This window comes from Sturnus vulgaris, chromosome 1 (genome assembly GCF_052056855.1).
Source record: "Sturnus vulgaris isolate bStuVul1 chromosome 1, bStuVul1.hap1, whole genome shotgun sequence".
NCBI classification, from domain to species: Eukaryota; Metazoa; Chordata; class Aves; order Passeriformes; family Sturnidae; genus Sturnus; species Sturnus vulgaris.
The window spans coordinates 8,531,384-8,557,578 of NC_142243.1; the positions used below are offsets into that span (position 1 = coordinate 8,531,384).

The 26,195-nt window shown below is 39.9% G+C and overlaps 1 protein-coding gene across 1 annotated transcript; it reads left to right on the plus strand.

Annotated features, from left to right (window-relative positions):
- Window positions 1-13,581: 13,581 nt before the first annotated feature.
- On the plus strand, window positions 13,582-25,983 carry NOM1 (nucleolar protein with MIF4G domain 1). The gene is made up of 11 exons (XM_088159011.1): window positions 13,582-14,556; window positions 15,320-15,444; window positions 16,355-16,550; window positions 18,378-18,701; window positions 19,129-19,239; window positions 20,006-20,173; window positions 20,769-20,890; window positions 22,688-22,820; window positions 23,176-23,307; window positions 23,982-24,091; window positions 24,966-25,983. Exons 1-11 carry the CDS (start codon window positions 13,597-13,599, stop codon window positions 25,141-25,143), a joined length of 2,559 nt encoding a protein of 852 aa, XP_088015137.1. The 5' UTR covers window positions 13,582-13,596; the 3' UTR covers window positions 25,144-25,983.
- Window positions 25,984-26,195: the final 212 nt, after the last annotated feature.

The window sequence follows — 26,195 nt, forward strand, 5'->3', positions numbered from 1 at the left end:
GGTATTAGTTAAATAATTTTGTTTTTCTCTCTTAATTCAGCATTTGACTCATCATGACTAAGATGCTTGTACTGTTAAATACCATATGGAAGGCATTTCAAAAATCTCTCCAGTATTAACTACAACCGTTTTTCAGTCTGGGTGACAAAAATCACATCGTATAAATTTAGTCTTTGAAAGTAAGCCATGCACCTTTTATGAAGGACTTTTATCCAAAATGCTAGAAATTTTAAAGGGAATTAATCATCTTAATTTCTTAAATTAATTGGTGCAAGATTTATTCTTAAATCATGGATACTCCTTTCTAATTAAATTCAAATGTGTTTAATGCATCTCAGGAGTGTTAAGATAATAAGTAGTCCTTTTCTGGAACTTAACATCCTCGATCCCTGTCAATAATTATATTGGGTGACTAATAAAATATTATGCCAGGCATTTTTTAAATCTTTCTCTTCCTCCTCTGTCTCATTAGCAAAATGAATAGGTTTGCTCTACAGGCACCACCTAATCTGGAGAATTCAATGTTGTTCAAGGACACAGCAAATAAATTTCAGCAGGTATTCCTTCCTGCAACAGTCATATATAAAATGCACTTTTACAGCATCTGCCAGTTGCTCGTTGCTGTATAAGATTATTGCCATTGTAAAAGCCACCAAAGGCTGGAAAACCAAAAAGGTCTGTCAGGTGTGATCTCCTGACTAGGAGAGCTTTATGCAGTTATCCCATCAAAGACTACACTCCTCAAAGAGCTCCAGTGTCCAGTACTTGATCCACAGAACACATGGCACTCATCCATTCCACCAGTAGTCTATCAGAAAATGCTGACATCAAGAGAGCAAGTTATTTTATAACATAAGACAATACTTATTTTCAGAAACTGGATTCAGCTCTAGCAGGCCTTTTAACAAAAATCATGCTATTAATGTGAAATTAGCTAATTTGTTCTTGAGATTTAATTTCCTTTCTCAAGTAGACATTACATTACAGTAATTACACCTCAAGTAAAAAAAAATGGCAGGATCCTCAGTCCCTGGGATGATATATAGTCCTCTGGCCCTCATATAAAAGCAAAAGCCATCTCTACTCACTTGGGTATATCTAAGTATTTGAATGGAGGACTCGACAGATTTCACTTCAGGGTGGGAGGACAGAACAAGGAATAGGTTGTGATTCATCGAACTCTAAAATATTTTCATCCTTCTAATTTTAGGTCCTTTACACCATACATTAAACTCAAATGATACCCACCCTGCCAGTGATTGCAACTGCAGAGATACTGCATGCTGATACTCCATCTCTGTCTATGCTACAAGGCACACATGTGATATTTGACCACATTTTACATTTTCTGTGTGTCACCCAGAATCCCAGAATCTTTTGAGTTGAAAAGCACCCATAAGGATTGTCAAGCCCAACTCCCTGCTCCTTGCTCTCTGGAACTAAACCATGTGACTAAGAGCAATCCATATATTCTCTGAACTCTGACAAGATTAGTGCCATGACCACTTCTCTGGGGAGCCTGTTCCAGTGACCAGCCACCCTTTCAGAGGAGAATCTTTTCCTAACTGAAGTCCAGTCTGAACTTCCCCCAACACAGCCTCATTCTATTTCGTAAGGCACCCCTTGAAAATCACTATCATACTGTGCCCTTTTATTTTTTTTCCCATTTTATTGAGTTGTAGCCCTAGGCCTGGACAAGAGGAAAGACCAATCTACACAACAAACAGAAAAGCATGTGACTGTCCAAAATCTCTGAATCCAAGGTTTGTCTAAACACTACTGTCCACATACTTCATCTTACTCTGTAAGTAATCACCTATTTAAATTGTAGAGATAGTACAAAGTCAGCAAAGTTTCATAGGATGTATTCATACTGTTTTACACCATGAGTGTTGATACCTCAAAACTTATTTGCTTTTACAGAAACAATATTTTTTGCATTGTTTTTAATTTGCCAATAGCTAAACATAAATTAAAAGAGTACATTAAAAGTCACATAAAGCACATGGGAAAACCTGAATACCAAAGAATCGCTTCATCCTGAATATTAAAAACAACAAACCATGGGAAATAACTCTGCAGTTTGTAGTCACTGGTGAAGTATTGCAGAGGATGTCGTTTTCATTGCAGTACCATTAATGCTGCATAGCATATGACAGCTTTGCTATTTATGCAGTCATGTCTGTGCTGTTTCTGGAGCCTGACAGCCCATCTCCCTACCCCACACTCTGTCCTGTCATCACTGGGGGTATCCAAGTGTCAGTACTCTGGGCATATGCTAACCTGACGTCATCCTCACCTTTAAATCCTGGCCTGCAGCACCCATTTGTCCATTTATAGTCACCTGCCCCAAAATTAGCATAATTAGAATATATTTTCAGACCTATTTGCTGTCTCATTGTGTATTAACACCTCAGTATCATCAACAAATTAAGAAAACAACCCACCTCTCTCAGACAGATCTTCTCCCTATTTCAACTCTGTTACCAAAGTGATATTTAGTCTGGAATGCATTAAGGCTGCTAGCAAACCTGTTAGGGAATTAATTATTAAACATTGCCCTTGTCCTAAATAACACCATGGGCTATGACATGCATTTGGATTTTTTGTTATAATGGCAGATAACACACCAGTGTGCTCATCATCTTTCCAGGTTCACCCCACAGCCCACAGTAAAACACCAGCAGCACCCTGGTGAGATGAAATTCCAGCCATACTCCTTGCCTTCCTCTGTCTTGCAGCCCCACCACTGACTCCTATATTTAACACCATCACCACGCAGCAGGATCCGCTGATGCATCCCTTCATATTTTCTCGTTGGACCTTGAGCCATGCCAGGCTTGAGGGAACATTAGCTTTCCTGTCAAACAGCTCTGCAGGAAGTCTCAGTGGCCTAAAGCACCTTATAGAATATCTGAATCAAAAACTATTTTGTCTATTCGAGTTCTAAAATTTTCACATAATTTGGCACTTGTGAATTAATGCTGCAGCAGACACTGTACAACTCCAAGTTCCCTACACCTAATTGATTTTTATATTACTGCAGGCTAATAATCTCCATAGAGCCTCTGAAAAACTCAAGTGAGGATTTCATTTGAGCACTTTGTAAAAGTACTCAAGCAAGTACTTTTTGGGCTGTAGTGCTGATCCTGTCAAGATGAAGTTCTTGTTCAATTCATTCCCACTATCCCTCAGCAGCACTGACACAGCCATACATGGCTGGTCAGACCTGGGGAAAATAACTGAGCAAAAATAAGAAATTTAATCAGAATTAATTCTTTGAGCCAGTTCATTCTGTGTTCACACAACAGAAGGAGTGATGTAAACTGAGCAGAGGGAGCTACTCCAGCCATCACTGTTGCAAAGAGAAATGTTTGTAAGCTACAGTGCACACTCAAAGCAATCACAAATATGTTTGGCCAATGCTATTTGTAGTACTGAGAGTAATAGAAAATGTGAGAAACTATATTGTCCTTTTGCTCTTTAATCACAATCCCCATAAAGGATTTATGAGTCAAGATATAGCTATGGACCAATAATTTTCAAAAAGTTCTTCCTGCCTTGGGCTGTGGAATAAGAAATACGTATGCAGAATGTCAGCAGGGCAAGTTTATTGCATTTTTAAAGAGTTTGTTCAAAGATTCACTAATGCAGTAGATTTTAAAGTGTACATTTTCAAATAATTGAATGATTTATATACTGTCTGCATACTTACATATATTGTGTGTCTGTGTATTTATGTGTCTATGCGTGGTGTGTGTGTGCTTATTTTAATTTAAAATTCTCCAAAATATAGTTACTCTGCTATAGTACTAAAATATGCTTGTACAGAAGAGATCATTGGGTAGTGTCCGCTAGAGAATTTCTTTACAAGAGCCAAATTACATAAGTTGTATGCTGAATTAATTTTAAGAAAGGCATGGGTATGAGCTTTATTTTTCTCCCACAAAAATAGTGACTTTTCTGAAAACGGTATTTTTGCCTTTACAGTGAAGTAGCAGCTTATATTATTCTTTCATGTGAGTTCGTATGAGTATGAAAGAAAAATATAGGCTAATTACTGTTGGAGGGCCTCTTTAGCTTATCATTTTATTATGCAGTGCCTCTTTAGCTTATCATTTTATTCTGCAGTTTATATTTTATTTCCTTAAGAGGAGCATTGAAGTTTGTTCCCCAAATAAATTCTTTATTTAAAAATGGACAAAATATTTAAACGGCTGTTTAATATATTACAACAACTAATAAGCTAAGGTGTTATAAACTGAAAACATTGTTATAGACAAAACTGAAATATACACAAACTAAAGCATTATGTTAATTATCTTCCCCTGTTAGATGCATCACTGCATGCACAAAGTCATGTTGCTCAAATCAATGTCTTCACTTAAACTATGCTGTGGAAAAAAATGTGAGTTTTGACTACCTAGAAATATAATAAAAATCCACAATGTGACCTATAGTTTTTAGTGAAATAAATTAATGGATGGCATGGAGATGCCAAGATTAAACAGAGTAATAACAAAACATTAGTAAGCACTTTTAGTGTAATTAAATTTTTGATGTATGACAATTTTTAGTGCGTAATTATTTTTGAAGGAACTGGAGAGTAATACTGGATCACACCCTTATTCAATCTAGTTACTAAAGAATAAAGTGTGGTGATACTTTCAAATTCTATTGCAGAATAATGGTGTATTGTCCATCACAGAAAATGATGGCAAGGTTTTCCTCATCTGATAATCACTCATAGTGATTACCTAATAAAAGGACAATCCCTGATACTGCAAGAACCTCTGGTCAGTCCAGAATGTAAGCAAGCATTAAGATGTGCTATATAAAGCATCTCAGCTTGCAAGTGACCTTGAATCTGCTTCCTTATTGCTGGAGGTTGGGATTGTTCCATGGCTATGTTCCCAGTCTGCATCAAGAGGCTGCTGATAAAATCAATCTTATACACGAGTCTCTAAAACTATTTTTGATGTTGGCCTTGAACAAGTCTAATAATTTCACTTAATCACCTCTGTTTCTACACAAAAACTGGAAACTAGGCTGACTTCTAATTTTTCATTCTTGTGAAATCCAGCCACAGGTTTTCTGTCTGCCATCAAATATCTGGAATCATAATTAGCTAAAATATGTCAGATGCCCTGTGACTTCCAGCCATCTTTATTGTATAGAAGCTCACTTTCAGCTAAGAGTAGAATAAATTCTGTTTGACTGAGAGGTCAGTCCTTGGGAAGAAAAATGGGAAGTGTGTTCATTCGCATATTCAAACATGCAAATTGAATGCATCCAATTTGTGTTATTTGTCTCCTAATGAGAATGACCTTTCCTGCTGATGGGAAAAGCAATTTAAATTAGGTATGTGAAAGGTATGGAAAATACAAAATTCCAGCTCTTTAACAAAACAAGTCAAGTGCTTGATCCTGTGAATTAAGAAGTAGTCAATGTCATATTGACTATCACATATTGACCTAAATTCCAGTGCTCTCTCGTCTTTAGGACACCCAGATTATGTTCAGTATCCGAATTTTGCTACTCAGATGTATCTCTAATAACACTTGTTTCCTAGCACAACTTCCTCTTCACTATCTTGCATGAAGAACATCTAAACAGTTCTCCCACCACTAATGTTGCTCAGGTTAACACCACTACATCTTTATAATCAATTTGCATAACAAAATATGAAGCTGTAAAATTCAAAGATCAAGTGACTTGCCCAAAGCTATAAAGAGCATGTTACTACACCAAGACTGAAACTCAGGTACATCTGGTCTTTGATCCTGTGTAGATCAAGTGTCTTTCAACACCCAAGTTGAAACTGAAAGAAGCCATGATCAATTTACCAAGAAAAGGAACATTAAGATTACATAGCTGGTGTTGTTCTCCTTCTGTGAATGCCAGAGAAGAAAACAAGTCCTGCACCTGGGCAGCTCATCCATAGAGGATGTCATGATCACTACTAGTGTCATACATTAATAGGCATTAACTATCTTCTCTACTAGGAAAAGGGAAAAAAGTAAATATGGTCAAATTGCTGATATGCTTCTCTTTCTTTCAAGCTTCCTCTTTCATCTGCAGAGTTCAAAACCAGGCAGAAGTGTCACCACAAAGACAACAGATCTTAGAACTGGAACTACTCATGTGCAGGATTCAGGACTAATTAAGGAGCTCAGAATTCAAACCAATACTTTGACATGCCTTAGAAGCAAGGTATTCTTGTTATTGTTGTTTCTTCTTCATTATGGGGCTGCAGGAGTCCCCCGTCAGGGATCAGGGCCCCACATTGTGAGGATTTATTTAAACACAATGAAAATATCACACCTGCAGTTAAGAATTTACAACTGCAATTATAAGATGAAGAATAAAACTGTCTCTTCAGTTGATTTCTGTAATCATAAAATTCTAAATTATACTAACATGTGCCTCATTTTAAGTGTGTTTTTTCCCATGATTACTTAGAGGAATAGGATGCAGTAAGCTTAACACTGCCATTCTGGAAGTGCATCCAGACAAATGTGGGTTGTCCTAAAAATAGATTTCTTACCTTTACCACCAGTAAACAAGGAGGAGATTTCCACTGAGGAAACAAAAATTGAAGCTGTACAGACTCAGCCAGCTCCCTAGACACACATACACAGTGGTGTAGGCTTTATTATTAACATTAACTTACTTGATAGCGTGCTTTACTTTTTAAAAAATTATTCAGGAGAGCAAAGAAGACAAACCCTTTCATGAAAATATAATTACAGAAAAAAAGAGTTTTGTAATTGTTCATTTTTCACCTGTGTTTCAAAACTTGTTTCAGATTGAGCAACAGAAGGCCCAGCTGTAGCTGTTGAATAATGAATTCTCCCTTAAAGTAGCATGAGAAATAACTCTGACACAGTAATTTCTGTAATCTGCTAGCAGTGTAATTTCATAACTGATTTTGAGTGATCTTGCTCTGTGCTGCTACTGGAACAAGTTTTCTTCCCTTTTCCACCTCTTTGTGTAGCTGAATCACAAAATTAAGCCAGTCCAATTTTAAAACTTCTTCGTTTCATGCTGATCAAATCTTGAATTTGGTGCATTATTTGCATTTCTGGTGCATTTGGTGCATTGCCATGACTCTTGGTGTTAACATGGGAAAATGCATTACCTGGACAGATTCACGGCAGATTGAGGCTGAACTAAAGTAGCTGCAAACCTGCAGGTTTGAAAGACAGCAATCACTTGGAAGGCATCAAGTGAAGGAGTAGGTTAGGGTGGTATCTAGTTTTAGATACTGCCAGACACAAACTGTGTAAACACAGGGTTACTTAAGGCCATGTGAGTATGGTTTTGTTTTGCTGCCATGACCTCTGCATGAGTCACTGAATGAGGTATCTCCGAGGCCATTGCCTACAGCTAAGCCAGTCGTGGAAGGCAGCCTTTTCACCTTGGGCTAAGGGAGTCTAAGGCACTGATCATCTTGTCCTGATGCAGAAGCCTAATAAGCATTAGATGAGTTTTTTTCCTCTAAAGGTCATTATTCCTCTCTATTTGACTATAAACAGAGAGCAAGGAGACTGGCTGAGGGAGAAGAACTCTGTTGTCTGTCAGGCTTAGATCAGTGTGGCTATTTCAAAGTACTTTGAGAGAAGGGTCTGTAACTAGAGATGTGACAGGCACAGTCCACTGCTGCACTCTGCTTATGGTCATATAAGTAGAGCTCCTGATCAGGAACTGTACCTTAAATCAATACTATGTTATACATAATAACACCATGCTTTATAAGAACTGAGATTAAAATATGGAATGACAGCCAAAATGTATAAATTGATATAATTGTTTCAGTACAAGGTCACTGACACCCTGGAGAGACCTCCAAATGCTTCATTGTATTTGGCTCAAATACACATCATATTTTGCATGTTTAGCAAAGCGTCAGAAGAAATGCAGTAAGACTTTTTTTTTATAGCTAGGAGCACCCCACTGAGCTGAAAAAGCTGGTGGAGACTCTCTCTGGAAATAATCACCTTACATCATGTACCAGAGACAAGGGATGAACAGAAGCACTGCACACTGCTGCCACTGCTTCTGTGTCAGTGGCACAGCACCTGCTCTAGTTACTGTCTTCACTCTTATAAGTAAATAAACAAACCAACAGGTAAAAGGTGATTTTAACAAAGTAACAGCGCCTGTTAAGTTTAGGGAATTTGTTTGTTGTATTCAAGCCTTCCCAGGTATTTTTTTTGGAGTGTTACTCCTAAGTATTCTTTTTCTAAAGTTGCCTTGTCAGAAGCTAATAAAGACTGATCTTCAGGGAACAGAATTTCAACTGGGATGTTAAAGTTAAGTAATTAACAACAAAGGAGAAAGAACAGAGAACAGAGGGAAAAGGATCCCTTGGTATGTATTTACAAGTTTTTGATGAAAACTGCCTTCTAAATGACAACACAAGTCTTCATTAGATAAGGTTGGTGTTTAGTACTAAGTCTCCCACAGAGACAATTCTCGGCAGAGAAGCTTTGATTATGTGAATTTTGTGTGAAAAATACAAAGTGCCATAATGTGGGACTTTGATCAATGATGCTATTCTGATTTACAATTTTTTTTTTAACTATCATGGGCACAAAACACTAATTTAAAAGTTCGTTTTAGTTGCAATTTACGTTGTCCTTTTAACAGCAAGAAAGTAATCTGATTGCATTTCTTCAGTCATCCTTGTGCAACATATTAGATAATCTCGTTATAGTTTAAAACTAAAAATGCTAATGGATTGGGGAAATGGGTTTCTGCTTTCACTCAGCATATCTGTCTTTTTAATGCTTGTCTTTTGGATCATTTATCTAAATAATAACCTTTAGTACCCACTCCTTCCTTCCAATGAACTAAAAGATATTAATGATTAAAATCAGCGAATATGCATCTTCTCCCTACTTGAGTTTTGCCAGCTGAGGTTTCCACTTTCATCTTTTGCTTTTTCGGAGAGGAAGGGAAAAGCTACATACATCCTCATGTGAAATACGCATGGTTACTTTCTAATTTGTCCCAATCAAACAGCCTAAATGAGCTTAAACTAATGGTAGATCTATTTTAAGGAGTATCACCAGCGAGTACTGACTCAGATGACATTGATTTCAGGGACTAAAAGAGAGAAATTACTTGAAAAACTCAGTAAACACATTCCGGTCAGCAAATCTGTTGAAGCAGCCCCAGAGAAGAGGCAGGAATTACCCCTCAAGGGGAGGTGCTGTGGGTGGAACTTCCTCAGCCGATAAAGTTGGAGATACAGGACACACTTGTGTGGCTTTAGTCTCAGAATGATGCAAGGAAGCTCATTTTGTACAAAGGCAGCAGCGAGAAGATAAATGACCAGCCCAAGGTCGGGTACAAACATGATGGAAATGTGGGAGAAAGTGCCAGAATAGATATTTTTCTAGACCCTTTGTGTAGTCAGTTTTCAGCATGCCCGGCTGCACTGTCTACAGACCAAGACTGCAGGAATTGTTTAGCACATATACCCTGGGGGGGAGGGGGGAAAGCAAACAAAAAAAAAACAAAAACAAACAAAACCCCAAAAGCAAACAAACAAACCCCAACAAACCAACAACCAAAAAAACTCCACCAAGATTCTGAGCAACAGGGATGTATCTTTAAAACACTATGGAAGCTGCTTCCTTCACCTACTAATACCTTCTGCAACAGATGGGACTGAAACATATCTGAAGAAATAAAACTTTATAGTGCCTTGAGACTCTGGAAAATGTTTTCCAGAAGAAAAATGTCCTTCCACAGACAATCTTTCCCAGCAGACCAAATCTCAGTTCTGCTGATCCTGGTGGTGACAAGTCTGACATGGGGAAAGGCAGTACCTCCAATAGATGGATGCTGTGCTGGGTACTCATAGCAAAGTCACTTGCACTGTTCGGAGGCTCTCAGTGCTTGGAATAAATTCATTCTGGCAAGAAGCTTTTATTCTGTAGAGTCAAAAAAGGCTTTGTATTTAAAGCCATGTTCTTACATTAATCAGGCTGTTTTCTCCATTGATGAGAACAAAGAGCCACCCTTGTGAGTTCAGTCTAAAAGTCTTTCTGGTGCAGCTTTGAAATTTCCTGCGGTGGTAAATATTCTCAATAGCTGTAAATTACAAAAGAGCCAGAATCTACCTATGTGCATTATGTAGTCACTAAGGCACATTTCATGGTATGTAGGAGGTGAGCAGGAGACAATAGCAGACAGGCAGCTAAAGGAATTGTATTCTGCTCATTCTGCTGAGGGCTGGGAAATAATAATCCATGAATATAAAGTAATAGGAAAGGAAATCTGTTAACAAAGATTATCTCAGCAGGAAGCAACAATTTTATATGAACTTTCATTTCCAGTGAATCATGCCATTATGCTCAATTTCATTGCAAATGTAAAGCCTGCCCTCGTGGCTTGTTCTCTGATATGGGACCATTGTCAAAACAAAGAACAATTACAAAATGTTCCCTCAATTCCAAATTCCTGTTTGGTAAGTGATGCTCACATGATGCAGAGATCTAAAAATTAAATTTGTGAAATGGAAACTGGATTTCCTCCCTTTTCTGGTATTTAGACAACACAGGAATATTGGAAGAGTCCTTAGCAGGAGTTTCAAATTTATTCATATTTTAGACCTTAAGAAGACTGTATTTATCAGCTACTCAAAGCCAAATTGGTAAATGTAAAATAATAAACCACAATATTCTGGGATAGGATGTGAAATATTTGATGTAATGTAAATGTTGTATGTCTTTTGATACAACATCACTAGATTTGAATGATGGATTAGTCTATTAAACAGATTGGTATTTCTTTAAATATTACATTTTCTTGACTATGATATTTGCATTTTGTCTGAAATATTGTTTTAATTCTTTGAAAGTATTTTTACCTCAAAAACAAGTAATAATAATGCTGTCCATATATTTTTTGCAAAAGTAACATGTCCATTTTCACCCAAATTTGGGGTTATGGGGTTCAGCAAAACACATGCTCTTCACATTTTGTTTTGTGACATGAATTATTGAAGAAGGCAAATATTGGCATTTTCTCTCTTTGAAAATACATGAAATTTCCCATTATTGGAAAGCTCTCTTGCTCTGAATAACAAATGACGTGTTGAGACACAAGGAAGATGCAAATCTTAGGGTTCTAAAAGCACCTAATATTTTCTCAAACTATATTCAGCTGTATTTATCTTGCATTCTGGCATGCTGCTGGATTACTGTTATCAATAAATCTATAAATAGGATGCAAAATGCATGTGAGCTGTCTGTGCATGAATAAAGAGTGGCCCAGCAATAAATTACAACATAATATATAGTTTAAAATGTAGCAAAAGGAATGCCTTGACAAATCAATGCAACATATTTTGTCAGTGAGGATGAAAGATTCATTATGCATCAGCCTTGAGAAAGCTGAATTTCTGAGGCATGGGTCATCTAGGACATATGATGTAATCAGAGAATATGGAAACATGCATAGAAAGACAAAAATAATCTTCTGAGTAATAAAGCCATATTAAATTGTCAGGTAAGATGTAAGTCCTGTGCAGTACTTCATTGTCCAAAAGAGGTCAGGAGTACCATAACAAACAAAATAAAACCTGACTTCCACTGGATTTGGTCCCCACAGCAGGTTCAAGACCAACCCTTTTTCTGAAACAAGGTTATGTGTGCTGGCTTTCATTTGTGTTTTTCTCATGTCTGCTAAGGTCTAAACTCGTTTTGAGGCTCTTTGTACAGCCAAGAAATTCTTTCCTCTGCCCAGTTTTCAATGAAACTTGGGAAAAATTCAGTCTTTTGGGGAACTCCAGGCATCTGCCAGACACAACTGGCACATACCCAGCAGGCTCCATAAGCCTGGAGCACAGCAGAGACTAAAAATAAGACTGACCAATTGGTTTTCCTGCTGACAGCAGCAAACTGCCATGGGACATTTAATTTCCCCTGACCACATGGATGACAGACAAGCTGTCACCAGCTGTGCAGAGCCAGGAGGATGCATGCCTGTGGCAGGGACACAGGCCCCAGCAGTGGCATCACCTTGGCCTGAACGCTGGCGAGGGTGGAAATGGCCCAAGAGAAGTTGGCACCAGTCACAGAATCCCAGAATCGGTCTGGAAGGGACCACAGTGGGTCATCTGTTCCAATCCCCCTGCTCAAGCAGGGTAATCCTAGGCACATGGCACAGGATTGCATCCAGATGGTTCTGGAATTCCTGCAGTAAGGGAGACTCCACATCCTCTCTGGGCAATCTGTTCCAGTGCATGGTCACCCACACAACAGTTCTTCATCATGTTCAGGTGGAACTTCTCTGCATCAATTCCTGCCCATTGCCTCATATGCTATTGCTTGGAACCACTGAGAAGAGCCTGGTCCATCCTCTAGGCACCTTCCCATAGATATTTACATACATTTAATGAGGTCCCCTCTGTCATCTCTTTTAGAGGATGAACAGGCCCTGCTCCTTCAGCCTTCTCTCATAACAGAGATGCTCCAGTCCCTTAATCCTCTTTGGACCCTCCACCAGGAGCTCCATGTCTCTCTTGTCCTGAGGAGCCCAGAACTGCACACAGCATTCCAGATGTGCCTCACAAGGGCACAGAGAGGCAGCATCATCTCCCTGACCTGCTGGCAATGCTCTTCCAAATGTGTTTGAGGATCCCGTGGCTTTCTTGGCCACAAGGACACAGTGCTGACTCACGGACAGCTTGTCATCCATCAGCATGCCCAAGTTCCTCTACAGAAGGCCATGGACATGGATGTGGGCTCTGGTACATTCATGAAGAGCACCTGAGCTTGGCAGTGTTGGAAGGGGCTTAAAATGTGGCTCTTGGCAGGTGGAGGAGTGGCCGGGGGCTGGTGTCCCTCAGCTCCTCAAGAGGCATCAGCAAGCGCCTCGGGCCCCATGGGAGCCGTGTGATCACAGCCAGGGCTGTGAAGGACAAATTGCTCCAGTCCCTGGTGTAAGAAGAGGGGCAAGCCTTGCGTTTTCTTTCTGGAGCATGTCTAAAAATGGGCAACAAAGCTGGTGAAGGGTCTGTAGCATAAATGCTGTAAGTAGTGGCTGCAGGAGCAGCCACTGGGGGTGTTTAGCCTGGAGAAAAGGAGGCTCAGGAAGAAGCTCCTTATCGCTCTCCACATCCACCTGAAAGGAGGTGTAGCCAGGCGGGGATCGGGCTCTTCTCCCGGGTAACAAGTGATAGGACGAGGGGACAGAGCCTCATCTGCAGGTTTTGGCCATAGGAGGAGTTTCTTCACAGAGTGACTGGAATGGGCTGCCCAGGGACATGGTGGAGTCCCGATCTCTAGAGGTGTTTTCTTAAAAACTGTACTTAATGCGACGGTCTAGTCGCCATTATGGTGTTCGGTCATAGGTTGGACTCGATGATCTCAGAGATCTTTTCCAACCTAATTTCTTCTATGGTTCTGTGATTCTTAAACACGCACGCACAAGCGAGGGGCTCTCTACAGCCGGAGCGCTTTTCATGCATCACTCCAGGGCCCCGTCCCCTCACAGCCGCACCCGCCCGCGCCCGGCAGGGGGCGCTGTGCCCGGCATGGCGGCCGCGCGGCGGAAGCGGCAGCCCGGCCCCTCTCCAAGATGGCGGCGCCCAGGCGCGGTGTGGCTGCGGGCGGGATGAAGCGAGGGGCGGCTGCCCGTGCCCGCCGCGGCGGGAAACTGGACCGGCTGCGGCAGGCGGTGCAGGACTATGTGCAGGCGGCCGGCGGCCAGCCGCCTCTGGCCCTGCTCAAAGACTCGGAGAAGTACAACCGCAGGAGCCGCCGGGATGCCAGGAAGGAGAAGCGCAGACTAAAGCGGAGCCGCCGCCGCCGACTCCAACGCGGGGAGCTGGTGGAGGCTCCCACCGCCCCGGCTAAGCCCACTCCGGCCAAGCCGGCCCCGGCCAAGCCCGCTCCAGCCAAGTCGGCCCCGGCCAAGCCCACTCCGTCCAAACCAGGCCAGGCCAAGCCGGCTCCTGCCGCCCGCCCCGGAGCCCCCGCTGGGAAGAAGCGGCCCAGGCCGGTGTCGGCACCGACATCGACAGCCCTTGAGGCACATTCGGCCGCCGCAGCCACCTCGGCGCGGAAACGAGCCCTGCTGGAAGCCAACGAAGAGGAGGAGAAGGAGATCCGGCGGCTGGAGCGGCAGCTGGGGCTCGGGAAGCGGCGCAAGAAGAAGCAGGAAGGGCCCGTGGCCGAGCGGCTGCCGCAGAGCTTCCTGCGGGACGGGCTGGGATACGTGCTGGAAGCGCTGGGCACACGGGCCGGGCTCAGCCAGCTGTGCGAGAGCAGCGACGAGGAGGAGCAGAAAACCGAGCCGGGACCGCAGAAGCGCCCGCCGGGGAAGGAGAAGGGTGGTGAGAACGAGGAGGATGGAGAGGACGAGGAGGAAGATGAGGACAAGGAAGATGATGAGGACGAGGAGGCTGAGGAAGACGCCTCCGAGCCCTCCGAGGCGGATGACGGGGAAGGACATTGGGAGAGCGAGAGCTCGTCCCCCAAGGACGGCGGGGTGCCAGAGGCCAGCGAGCCCTCGAGTGAGGAAGAGGAGGATGCAGAGGTAGGATGTTCGCCTCAGCACAGACCTGCTTGCCAAAGCACATTCTGCAACCTGAACACAGAGCAGAGTTGCATCTCCGCGTGTTTGCTGTCTAGTTGGGCCACGTGGAGTGTTGTCCTGGTTCAAAACAGCCGGGCCCAGCGACAGTGCTGACTTGAGGGGTCTGCCTGGTCTTAGGGACACTTGTTAGACGTGGAGGGAAGAGTTCCCGAGTCAGGCTGGTAGCAGGTGATAGCCTCCAGCACAAGGCATGTGGGAGCTGTGTGTGAAATCTGCAAATAAAAGGAGCTGACCTGGCAGTAGAGTGTAAGAATATGATCAAGCCCTTCTGCAGAGAGCTTGTGTTGAAATTAGCATGGTTACACATTGAAATGTTACTTTCTAAATGATCTTAGAGGTTCTGCCAGGATTAGATCTTGTTGAATGGGTGGAGGAGGGGAGGTCACACAGGTCATTTAGCCCTCATGGGCCTAAATTTAAACTGTGTCTGATAAAACTTGATTAAAACCAAGACTTAGGATGTCAGGTTTTAATGACCATAACTTAAAGTTAGGGAAGAGAGGCTTTGCTGTCGTCAAGTTGGTCATAAAAAGTAATTTTTTGCCTGCTTCTTTTCTTTATATTTTTCCTTTGGCATTGATTATAAGATGGCGAGATGTAACCTTAACTAGAAGTTTGGTGCTTTAATCTTAAATAGAAACGTGTATTTGTGCTTAAGATACTGGTCTCATCTGATACTTTGTTTTCTTGTTTTCCTCCTAAGAGTGATAATCACGGTGCTACAAAGTATGTTCCTCCTCAAGTAAGGAAAGCACAGGAGACGCTAGATGACAAGAAAAGAGAAGAATTGGGAAGACTGAAGAAAATGGTGAATGGCCTCATTAATAGGTAATGTAATAAGGAAAGTCATTAATCTTTCTGGATCAATTTGACAATGCTCATCATTCAAGCCCAGGTGACAAGGATGTGACTTTTCTCTTCACAAACTGATTTTAAGTTGGCAATCATGTCTGCTATTGTTAAGAATAATTATCTTTATTGGTATAAATTCTTCAAAGTTAGTCATTATATATGTTGAAAAATCTAGAAAATAAATTTAAGATTGGGCTGGATTCCACACAGCAGTTGCCTGTAAGTGCTAGGTGTAATTCACTAAGTGTCAATTGGAGTATGATTATTCAAAAAAAAACTCAGAAGAAAACAGGTTTTGGTTTGGTTTGGGTTTTTAAATAAATTGAATTTCTACAACACTACAACTGAGGAGGAGCAACCCTTCCTAGGTTAAAGTACTGCAGGATTGAAAAAGTAATTAACATTAATTTCAGTTTTATTTTTTAAATCAGAACTCTATTGGCAATTTTCATCTGTTACCTGTAAAACATAGACTAGAGTTTGTTCAGTCATTTGAATTTTAATATACCATTTATGTTAAAATAAGAAATTAAATGAAAATAAATTCTAATTTCTTCGAAGACTTCTAAAACTAGTTTCTTTTTGTAATAGATCTGATCAGTGTGACAGTAAGCAGAGTGACGGTGCTTTGTAAATACTGTTGCTAACATGTTTTTATGTGTAATTTTTTTAAACTACTCTAGAATTAAAAAATGTAGGATACTTTTCTAATTTAGTAAACATAGAAAAAAATACAAAAGGTCCCTTCCAGTCATCAATCTTCAATCTTTTATTTTTAAGTCAAAATAGTTTCTCTAAAAAGAAAGGTTGTTTGTTGGGTGAGCTCAAAATTGTGGAACCGTGTAAGGAGAAGGAAGAGTAAACATTGGATTTTGTTTCTCCATAGGTTGAGTGAACCAAATTTGTCCTCCATCAGTGGACAGATGGAAGAGCTCTACATGGCCAACAGCAGGAAGGACATGAATGACACTCTGACAGACATTCTCATGAATGCCTGTGTTACTCCAGTGGCCATGCCCACGAGACTGCTGATGGAGCATGTCCTTCTGGTCAGCATCCTTCACCATAATGTAGGAATTGAGGTAATTCTTGTGCTTGGGACAAATTTGATATAAAATACATATTGTAGATTATTTTCCTTGACATTTTGTTTGAATTGCCTTGTAGTTTTTAACTGTGGCATTAACAAGCATCTTTAGTTGAGTTTCATTAGTATTTGTGGCTTATTTGCAAGGCTTCCACGAGTGAAAGGGTCTAAGTCTTTTGCTTTATCTGATTTGATTTCTTCCATGAGTTATCATTGGTCAGTTATAAAACCATTATTTTTTCATCAAAACCTTTCTGCACCCAGTAATCAAAGATTTCTAACCTTCAGCTTCTCTTCTCTTTAGTTACACAAATCCATTTTTGTTCTCATGGATAAGTGAGGGTATTGTTTCTGAACTATGAACTATTGTTTTTGAGCTATCCAAAAAAAAGTGTTACAACTACAGGAATCCTTTTACAATGGTGGATAAACTTATTTTCTAAGCAAATCATGCAAATTATCAGTGGAATTAAGTAGTTAAAACTTAATATTGTGGAGTATTAAAAGCTTCAAAAGACATGGAAATTTTTGGAGAGGTTTTGTTTTGTGTTTTTAAGTCTGAGGAATGAGGTAAAATCCCCCTTGCCGAAGCTGATGCTGAATCTCCTGATATCAAAAGGAAGATTTTAGGTAATTGAGTGAAATGTCTGTCAGGAAACAGAGCTGTTTCAGCAGTATGCTCCTATTAGATTACTCTTTTTTCTTCCCCCCACATCTCAATGCAAAAGATGTATTAATGCAAGTTTTTCAGTTTGTCATAATGTGCCCTGAACGCTGGCTCTGAAACTGTATTAAATATCAGATGGATGCAATTACAGCAGCTTTCTCCGTGTAGCCTTGGCATTAAACTTCTATTTTGTCCCTATTTGCCACTTGAAAGGCAGTTCTAACTGCAAATGCAATGTTTCTGTAACGTAAATGTACAATGTGCATTACATGAAAGTATGATAGTACAGCTGCACTGAAGATTAGGTTGAGCAATGCAGAAGTTGTCCTGTGTTTATAAATTTGTGCAGCCATTGCATAGTTAACACCTAAGCTGGGTTGAGGCTTGTAATGCAAGTTAGTACTGATGCTGGGACTTCTGGTTTTCTTAAGGTTAGCAGATTTTAGCACAATAATAATGGGCAAGGGTCTTATTTAGCAGCAATGTATTCATTACCTCCCTGTGTTTTAGAGCCTGTAGGCTTTCTAATCCCAGCTTTTAGCATTAGTTCTGTCTTGAGAAATAAATATATTCCAAAATCTCCTCTCCCAGCTGTACCGCTGACAAATGTCTAAGAATTATCCCCACTTCAAAAGCAGCTTCACCTTATGCTCAGCAACTGTGAAAACTTGGTATTATGGGGATTTTTTCACAAATACTGTTTTTTATCCTCTTGTTAAGGATTTTGTTCTGGAATGCCAAACTCAGGAACGCATTTGCTTTTTGACATGCAACTTTTCCTGGATGAATGACTAGCAGTAACAGCATGCTAGCCTGACAGCTGGAAAGATGCTAATATGTGTCCATGAATATTATATAAATAAATGCTGATGTATGTATACTGTAGGTTCACAATACTTGTTTTTCTTGCACAGGCTTTAAAAGGCAACTGGATGTCAAATATGAGGTGTAAATAACAGACTTCTAGAAAAATGTCACAACACCTAGATATTTGTGTATGTAAATGTAGAACTTCCATAGTGGTTGAGAGGAGCAACAATATTTCTTTAAAATTATTAGTGGCAGTGACCCAAAAATGAGTTTTACAGATGTCTGTAAAATCTACTTACAGTTAACTGCCGGATTTTTTTTTCCCCTTAATGGAATTGTTGCCAGGTCGGTGCTCACTTTTTGGAAGCTGTGGTGAAGAAATTTGATGAACTCTGTAAAAGTGATGCTGAAGGGAAAGAATGTGAAAATCTGCTTGCCTTGATTGCTCATCTGTATAACTTCCATGTGGTTCATTGCCTGCTGATCTTTGATATTCTGAAAAAGCTTGTTAGCGTTTTCACTGAAAAAGAGATCGAGCTGATTTTGTTTCTTCTGAAAAATGTGGGCTTTTCCTTAAGAAAAGATGATGCATTGGCTTTGAAAGAACTGATAACTGAAGCCCAGAGGAAAGCAAGTACAGCAGAGAAGAAATTCCAGGATCAAACTAGGGTATGTGTTTGTTCTAAAGATTTAATATTCTCAACTGTCTGTAATAAGCATTTGGATACATAGTTTAATTTACAGAAACATTTTCTGCTACATTCTATTCAGTCGTCTGTCTTTGGCATTAGTTCGTAGAGCACAGATGCCAAGATGGGTGAGACAGGACTGGTTTGTGTCTTATGCAGTGGATAGTTTTTCTGTTTTGTGATACTCTGTACACTTCAGGAAATGGTCACTGAGGTGTAGTATTTAGCAGATGAAGCTTGTACACAAATTAATGTAATAGGGATTAAACATGTTGTATTTAAATTCTGGTGTATACTGCCAGCTGAGCTGCTTATTCTCACAGAACAGTAATTTCAAAGTACACTCTTCTACTTTATTTAATAACCCCAGAGCTCAGAATCCACAGAAGTATTTCTTTTCCCAATAGGTTCGATTTATGCTGGAGACTATGCTGGCACTCAGGAACAATGACATGCGTAAGATTCCCGGTTATGATCCTGAACCAGTCGAAAGACTCCGCAAATTGCAGAGATCACTGGTGAGAACTTTCTTGGCTGGTGTAGCCTTGTTATTATCCAGGAGTAATTATTTTTGTTGGATGTCAGCTTTTTGGGGGGTTTTTTGTTGGTTGTTTTTTTTCTTACAGAATGGGCAGTTTGTCTAGAACAGCACAGTATAAAAGGGGTGAAAGTAATTTATTAGTGCAGTATGTGCATATGAGGATAAGAGGCCAGGCAAAAACAAGCTAGGTAACCTAGTTCTGTAGGATTTCCTCTTAAATTTTTGCAGTCCTTCTGATACACTTCTAGACTTCGTTGTTGAAAATTCTGATGTTGTTCAGAGTTTAAAGTTTTTGTTATTTGAACTGTGCAATATATAAGGCAGTTTGTTGTGTCATTTTATGTAGTCACAAGTTTTCAAAAGGAAAATCATGACCAGATTTGTTAAGATGCTGCAATGTCAACATCCTCTGAATTCTAATCAAACTTTGTGATTTTAGATTAGTATCTCTTTTTTCAAATAAAAAACCCAAGAGCTTCTACATGTAGATTTATGCAGCTTTATGCATTTTAAAAATGCATATGGGAAACTTGCAAATTCTTTTCAGGTTGCTGATTGAAACAAAGGTTGGGGAGGAAGCATGGGAAAACCTTTATGGAGATATGAACTTCTATGTGTAAAGTTTCTATTTAAAAATAATATTAAGTAATTAAAGTATTTGTTGTTTTCTGTAAGAAAAGAGGAAAAAAAAGTTTCAAATAAAAGCTTTTGTGTTGGTTTTTATTTTTGTTTTGTCATTCAAGGTTCACAGCAGCAGTTCAGGAAAGGACACTGAGCTCCGCGTGTCGCTGGAGTCTCTCCTCAGTGCTGACCAGGTTGGTCGCTGGTGGATCGTGGGGTCATCCTGGAGTGGAGCACCAATGATCAGTGATACAAAAAGCCAGGCTCAGCAAAAGCTGCGTGTAGGAAAGGTAAATCCAAATTACAAGTCTAAGTGTTTGTGATCTCTTGAAGATTTTTCATTCGTATCAATAACTTCATTTCAGAGCCCACCAAAATAACCTTCACGTGCTCTTGCAAGACCAAGCTTTTGGACTGTAAATTCTGCTCTCAGGTTAAGATATTGTAATCATGTGCTTCATAAGAGCTGTTACTACAAATATGGTTTAGCTTGTTTTTCCTTATCCTATGAAATTGCTAAGGTGAAAGAAGAGACTTGATTCAACAGTGGATTTGCTAGTAGGAATTCTGACAGGTTGTGGTGTCTGCGTGTGGCATATATCCAAGCTGATTCTAAAAGTAATGTGATGAGATGATCATGGTGAATCACTCACATTAAAGAAGCACGTCTTAAAATTAATTGGCACAATTAAAGTAGATTAAAATGTATTTCCATAGTTGAAAAAGCTCCTGATGATGCCTGAGACTCTGGAGAAAACCTCAGGACCTTTGGATTGGTGATTCATGGTTTACTGGAGAGTTTCATTGATGGTGTTATTTAAGGCTGTACAGAAATAGCTTTTTTAAGGCAAACATAAATAAAATAGCATATAACTTTATTTTCAGGTGAGTTCAAAAATAATGGAGCTTGCTCGTAAGATGAGAATGAACACTGATATCAGGAGAAGCATTTTTTGTGTCTTGATGATGAGTGAAGACTACATGGATGCCTTTGAAAAACTTCTGAAGTAAGTACAGCCTGGTACAGAAATCAGCCCAGAACTAAAAATAGGTAGTAAATACAGCATTTCTGGTCTGGGCATAAGAAAATTCAGTTGATAATGCAATTAAAAGAAGTGCATAGCTAGGAATCCACATAGGGTAAAAGGACCAGAACCCTGGTGTAAAGATTAATGGGGGCAGGCAGAACTGACTGCAGTCAGAAGAAAGGAATAGCCCCTGTTGTTGTCACTCCTGGCTGCAGCTGTGATTTGCAGCATCTTTTGATGTAAGGAGCCTGTGTCTTTTTGCATTGGAGCTGTGTATCCCAGTAGAATGGATGGAAGGCTGCTGCAGGCTTGTTTCCTTACAGAGGCAGACCAGAAGCCCCTGCAGAACATCTCTTGGGTTTTTTGCTGGATTGCTGTGATTTCAGTACTATTGCCACTTCTTTGACTTCTCGCCACCTTGATAAGCCATCTCTGCCCATACTTGCATGACCTGGTAATGTTCTAGCACCTCTACTTCCCTCTTGCAGAATTTATTAGCTTTGTGTTTGCTTTACATTAAGACCAATTCCCTTACCCCTTGACAAGCAGCTCTTCAGAAGAAGATATAATCAGAGAAGAGCTCAAACTAAGCTATTCCTTGTGTTTGTGAGAATATTAATTTTAAGTCTGTAGGAACTGGGAGGGGAGAGATCAGGTCTGAACTTTTCTGTCTTGGCCTTGTAACTCAAGGGTATTGTCTTACCAGGATGGCGTGCAATTATCTAATTTGCTTACCGAACCAAAACAGACTTTGTAATAAAGTCAACTAATATTTGATTAAATGCCACTTCTGCAAAACACAGCTTGGACTTACGACTGTGGTGGAGTCATTCCAATATCTTAATATGGCCTGTTCAATTAAAAGAAATTAGCTGCTGCTGCAGCTCTTGCCAAGACCTGGCAGCTCAATTTGCAAATTGGACTTGACTCTCATCTGTGCCATTTAAGCTAGTACACAAATCTGAATACATACAGGCTTGGCAGAAAATCTCTCTGCAGGCTGCCTGGTGTGTGTTGGTGCTGATGTTTGTACAGCAAACTCAAAGAGAGGAATTCTTAAATCTGCCCACATCTGGCAGAGTATAATGGAACGCACACATAATTGTCAATGAAGGAATTAACTTCAGTGTGAACATGTGTTCCAGAGTGCATGGGAATTTGTATTTGTATGTTCTATGTTGTCAGTCTCTTGAGGAAGAGCATATAAAGAAATATTTTAATGGCTCTTGTTGATTCATCTGGTGCTAATTCTGGCAGACTTGAGGTGTGGTTAAAGGATAATTTAAACTATCTGAAATCCAAGCTGCTATAGTTTTTCTAGTCCCTTTCCTCCTTACTGCAAATGAAAGTAATTAATTTGAAGCCAGAACAGCTCCCTGAAGTGGCTTGGTGATTACAGAGGTGTCAGTGAAGAGAGAGGGCTGGGAACATAACTGGTGACAAAAAGGAGAGAGTGAGACTGGATCTTCTTCATCAGCTGAAAGGCCACACCTTCTTCACAAACCCCAGTTTCACTCAGGAGAGAGAATGAATGCTAACATCCATAATGCTTCATCATTTCCACAGTGCCATACCAGGATACTTGTTTAACCAATATTCTTAAAGGAGTCCACTAGGAGTTTTAAGGACTTCATAGGTACTTTGTAACAAGTAAAATTTAATGTGATATTTGGAGAGGTTTTAAAGCATTACTCTCAGATGTTGACTGTAGCTCTTACTTTGTGTAAGCAAGTTTTTCCTTACAAAATTATTCTCAATTCCGTGTTTAAAATTTAGGCTTGGACTGAAAGATCAGCAGGAGAGAGAAATAGTTCATGTCATCCTTTACTGCTGCTTACAGGAGAAGACATTCAACCCCTTCTATGCATTTTTGGCTGACAAGTTTTGTGGATATGAAAGACGATTTCAGGTAAAGACAAATCTGTTGCTTCATTGGCTTTGTGTCATGATTGTGATTAGGAAAACAGAGTACCTGAGAATGGATGCATGCCTGTTAGGATCTTGATCCCAAGGAAAAATTCTGCTGCTGTGGCTAAGCATTCAGTAAGGCATACCCATGGTCAGATCTGAATAGGAAATGAAATGCTGAATGTTTTCTTCCTTCTGTTTTATGCATTTTAAAATAATTGGAACAGTCTGATCAAGCATTTCTGTTAATTAAAGGAGGGCTTATAAAGAATAGAAGGTCAAAAGGTTTGTTATGTTGTTACTCATTTAAACAGCCACTTGATTTGTAGGATTATTTTTTTACCTTTGACCTCTAGGTGACATTTCAGTTTAGTCTTTGGGACAAAATCAGAGACTTAGAAAACCTGTCAGCTGCTGCCATCTCCAATTTGATTTCACTGCTGGCTCACTTAATAAGGACAAAATCACTGCCACTTTCAGTTCTCAAGGTTGGTGTGTTTTCTTTTCAAATCCCTCTGTGTTTTCCCTGCTTTTGCTACTTCTATGGAAGACATATTTTCTCTGTTACCTATCTGGTGTTTTATCTGATTATGCTAAGATAAACTTGTTTAAAAATTACCCAATTGTTCCAATTGATTATGGCAATGCTGTCATTTGGAGAAGGGAACCTGCAGTAACCCAGACATAAGGAAATTCTACATTTCTTTATGTAGAGCAGTTGTGAGATTATTTCTTTTAGTGTATCCAGAGTTGGAACTGAGGGCCCTTCATTAGCAGGCTTTGCCAGTGGATTTTGTGCTATGGTTTTTAGCTGATGTTGTTTTTATTAGACAAGAAAGTGCTGAGTAGGTTTCTTGGATTTCAGAATGGGGAGTCCATAGCAATTAAATGGATTGTCCCAAGTACTTACTAAGTATTTATCTAATTGAGAAAGGACATCTGGTATTCTGGTACCAGTAGATTTCTATTCCTTAGAAGGTTTTCTTTGCTTTCATTATTGATTGGATTTTGGAGGCAGCCTTCTCAGGTAATTATTCTGTGCTAAACTCAAGGCTCAGTGTATGCAGAGGCCAATTGGTGTGCTACAAGTTCTTCATTTAGGAGAGAAGACCAGCTGTTTGAAATACTTGAATTAATCTAATTCTCTCTCTCTGTCTGCCAGGTGATTGAATTCAGTGAACTGGACAAACCCAAAGTCCGTTTCTTACGACAGGTATTAAGCACACTGTTAACCAAAGCAGATGAGGAGGAAATTACTGACATTTTTATGAGGTAAGTGATCACTGGCATCTCCAGAGAACCCTTGTTGAGCAGTAATTAAGAAGATAAGAATTTGCCTATTTTTTTGGAATTACACCATGCCTTTTCCACACATCGGCCTTCCATCCCTTAAAATGTGAGCTCTCCTGACTGAGTGGGGCAAGTGTGTCATATGTGTGTTGGTACAGGCTCTGATAGAGGTGCAACTGTGTTATGCAAAATAAGGCTTCCAGATACTCAATGTATCATTTTGGTTGTAGGGTTTTCATGAGCAGAGCTCTGTAATTCCCTGTTTCCGTTATTGCTGTACTACCAGTGTGCAGTGGGATTCACTCTGCCAGCAGTCTTTGCTAGGATGTATCTTAAGAAGGAAAAAGAAAGTGATACTAATGAGGCAAAAGTTTGGGGAATTTTTAATGGGTTTTTTTATCAATGTTCTCTGAAAAATCTTTTTTTTTGTATGGGACAGGGTTGCCTGAAGAGGCTGGGAAATTTCCATCCTTAAAGATGCTTAGGACTTGAGTGGATAAGACTTGCAATGTCACATAAAGTTAGAAAAAATTAGGTGGTGATGCTTCATCTGTCATGCAGCAACACAACGTTTGCAGAACACAGTGTTTGCTTTGTTCTTTGCTGTAATGTAATTGTTTACATAAAGCAAGCCTGAGGCTGCAATATTCCATTTTATTGTTGAGGCCAGTTGTATGTCGAGTGTTTGGGCTATTTGCCAAACCAAGGTAGACTTGGTAATTTGAAAGTTTCTTCAATAAAACTTCTTATATGGGTTGTATTTTTTTCTACAGCTGTATTTAAAGAAAGTAATAAAATTAAGAAACTTCTGAAATGGGGGAAGACTAAATAATACTTTTGATCTGTATCTTTACAGGATATCTGACAACCCCAAACTGGGAATACTGCGGGAAGGCTTGAAACTCTTCCTAACCCACTTCTTACTGAAACATGCACAAGCCCAAAAGAGTGCTGAAGAAGTTAGCTTGTTGAAAGAGAGAGTGGAACTAGCAACCAAGGCTTTAGAGGCAAAAGAACCCAAATTGAAGCTATAGTTATGTTTTTTCTAATAAAACATATGGAAAAACCAAGCTGACCTAAATAATTGAGAATGAGGAGAGCTGTGCTACTCTCTAAAGGATCAATTTCTTAATGTAAACAGTTACTTTGCTCTATGGGCTAGTTAGAGGTTTAATTGAAGGGGATACTAGACCTTTTTGAAGAAAGGGAAAATGTAGTTTTGTCATGTCCCTTTTTGGTACAAGTGCTTCATGTTGACAGTTGGTATCTGGAGAAGAGGGTGAATTTCTCTTCTGTGATACTTTGTCAGCAGTGGTGTTCTACATTGCATTCTAGCCTTTCATTTAAATTAATAAAAGAAGCAGCCTTAACTAAAGGCTTTTAATGAGGAGCCATGGTACTCGCCTGAAAAAAGGGGCCACTAGATGGCACAAGTACTGGTGAGTCGGTGGGGAAGAAATCAACTTTTTTCTTAAAGTGTTGGAAGTTATTCCTTAATTCTGTGAATTGGTTCCCTGACTGTGGGTCAGGAAAAGATCTTCAGTTGGATTCAGAGCTGTAGCAAAGCAACTTGAAGATCTGTCTTTGCCCAATTATATTGGGTTTAGAGATCACAGCATATTTTACAGATTTTTTTAGCCTGTTTTTCACAGCTTGAGAATTGGACTTGCCAAATCACTTGTGTTAATCAGGTTTTTTTAGACATTAACAATATCATCAATATGAGTCTTAAGAAGAGAATACGTCCCTTAAGAAGGTTTGCTCACATTTTTCATTTGGATGCTTAAGAAAAAGTAGACACATTTCTTTCTGTAACACTGTTAATGGTTTGTTTCTCGTGTCACCACTACACATTAAACTGCCATTTTTCTAAATGCTTTGGTGTTTGTGTTAGCTTTACTCTGGCTGGCCTACCAGGAAGGGAATGACCTTAAGTTGGGTGGAGAAGGGAAGTGCTTTCTTGTCTGAAATGTGTATCTGTGATCTACCTGTGTTGGAGTTGTCTGCCCTGTTTCTGTAGCCAGACCTGCCTCTGATATCCAATGGGCCATTTACTTATGGTGCCTCCCAATTGCCTTTGATACCA

Coding starts and splice junctions, on each gene's coding strand:
- NOM1 (XM_088159011.1), top strand. CDS start 13,597: ATGGCGGCGCCCAGGCGCGGTGTGGCTGCGGGCGGGATGAAGCGAGGG. Junction 18,702..19,128: donor AATTCCAGGATCAAACTAGG/GTATGTGTTTGT, acceptor TTTTCCCAATAG/GTTCGATTTATGCTGGAGAC. Junction 19,240..20,005: donor GCAAATTGCAGAGATCACTG/GTGAGAACTTTC, acceptor TTGTCATTCAAG/GTTCACAGCAGCAGTTCAGG.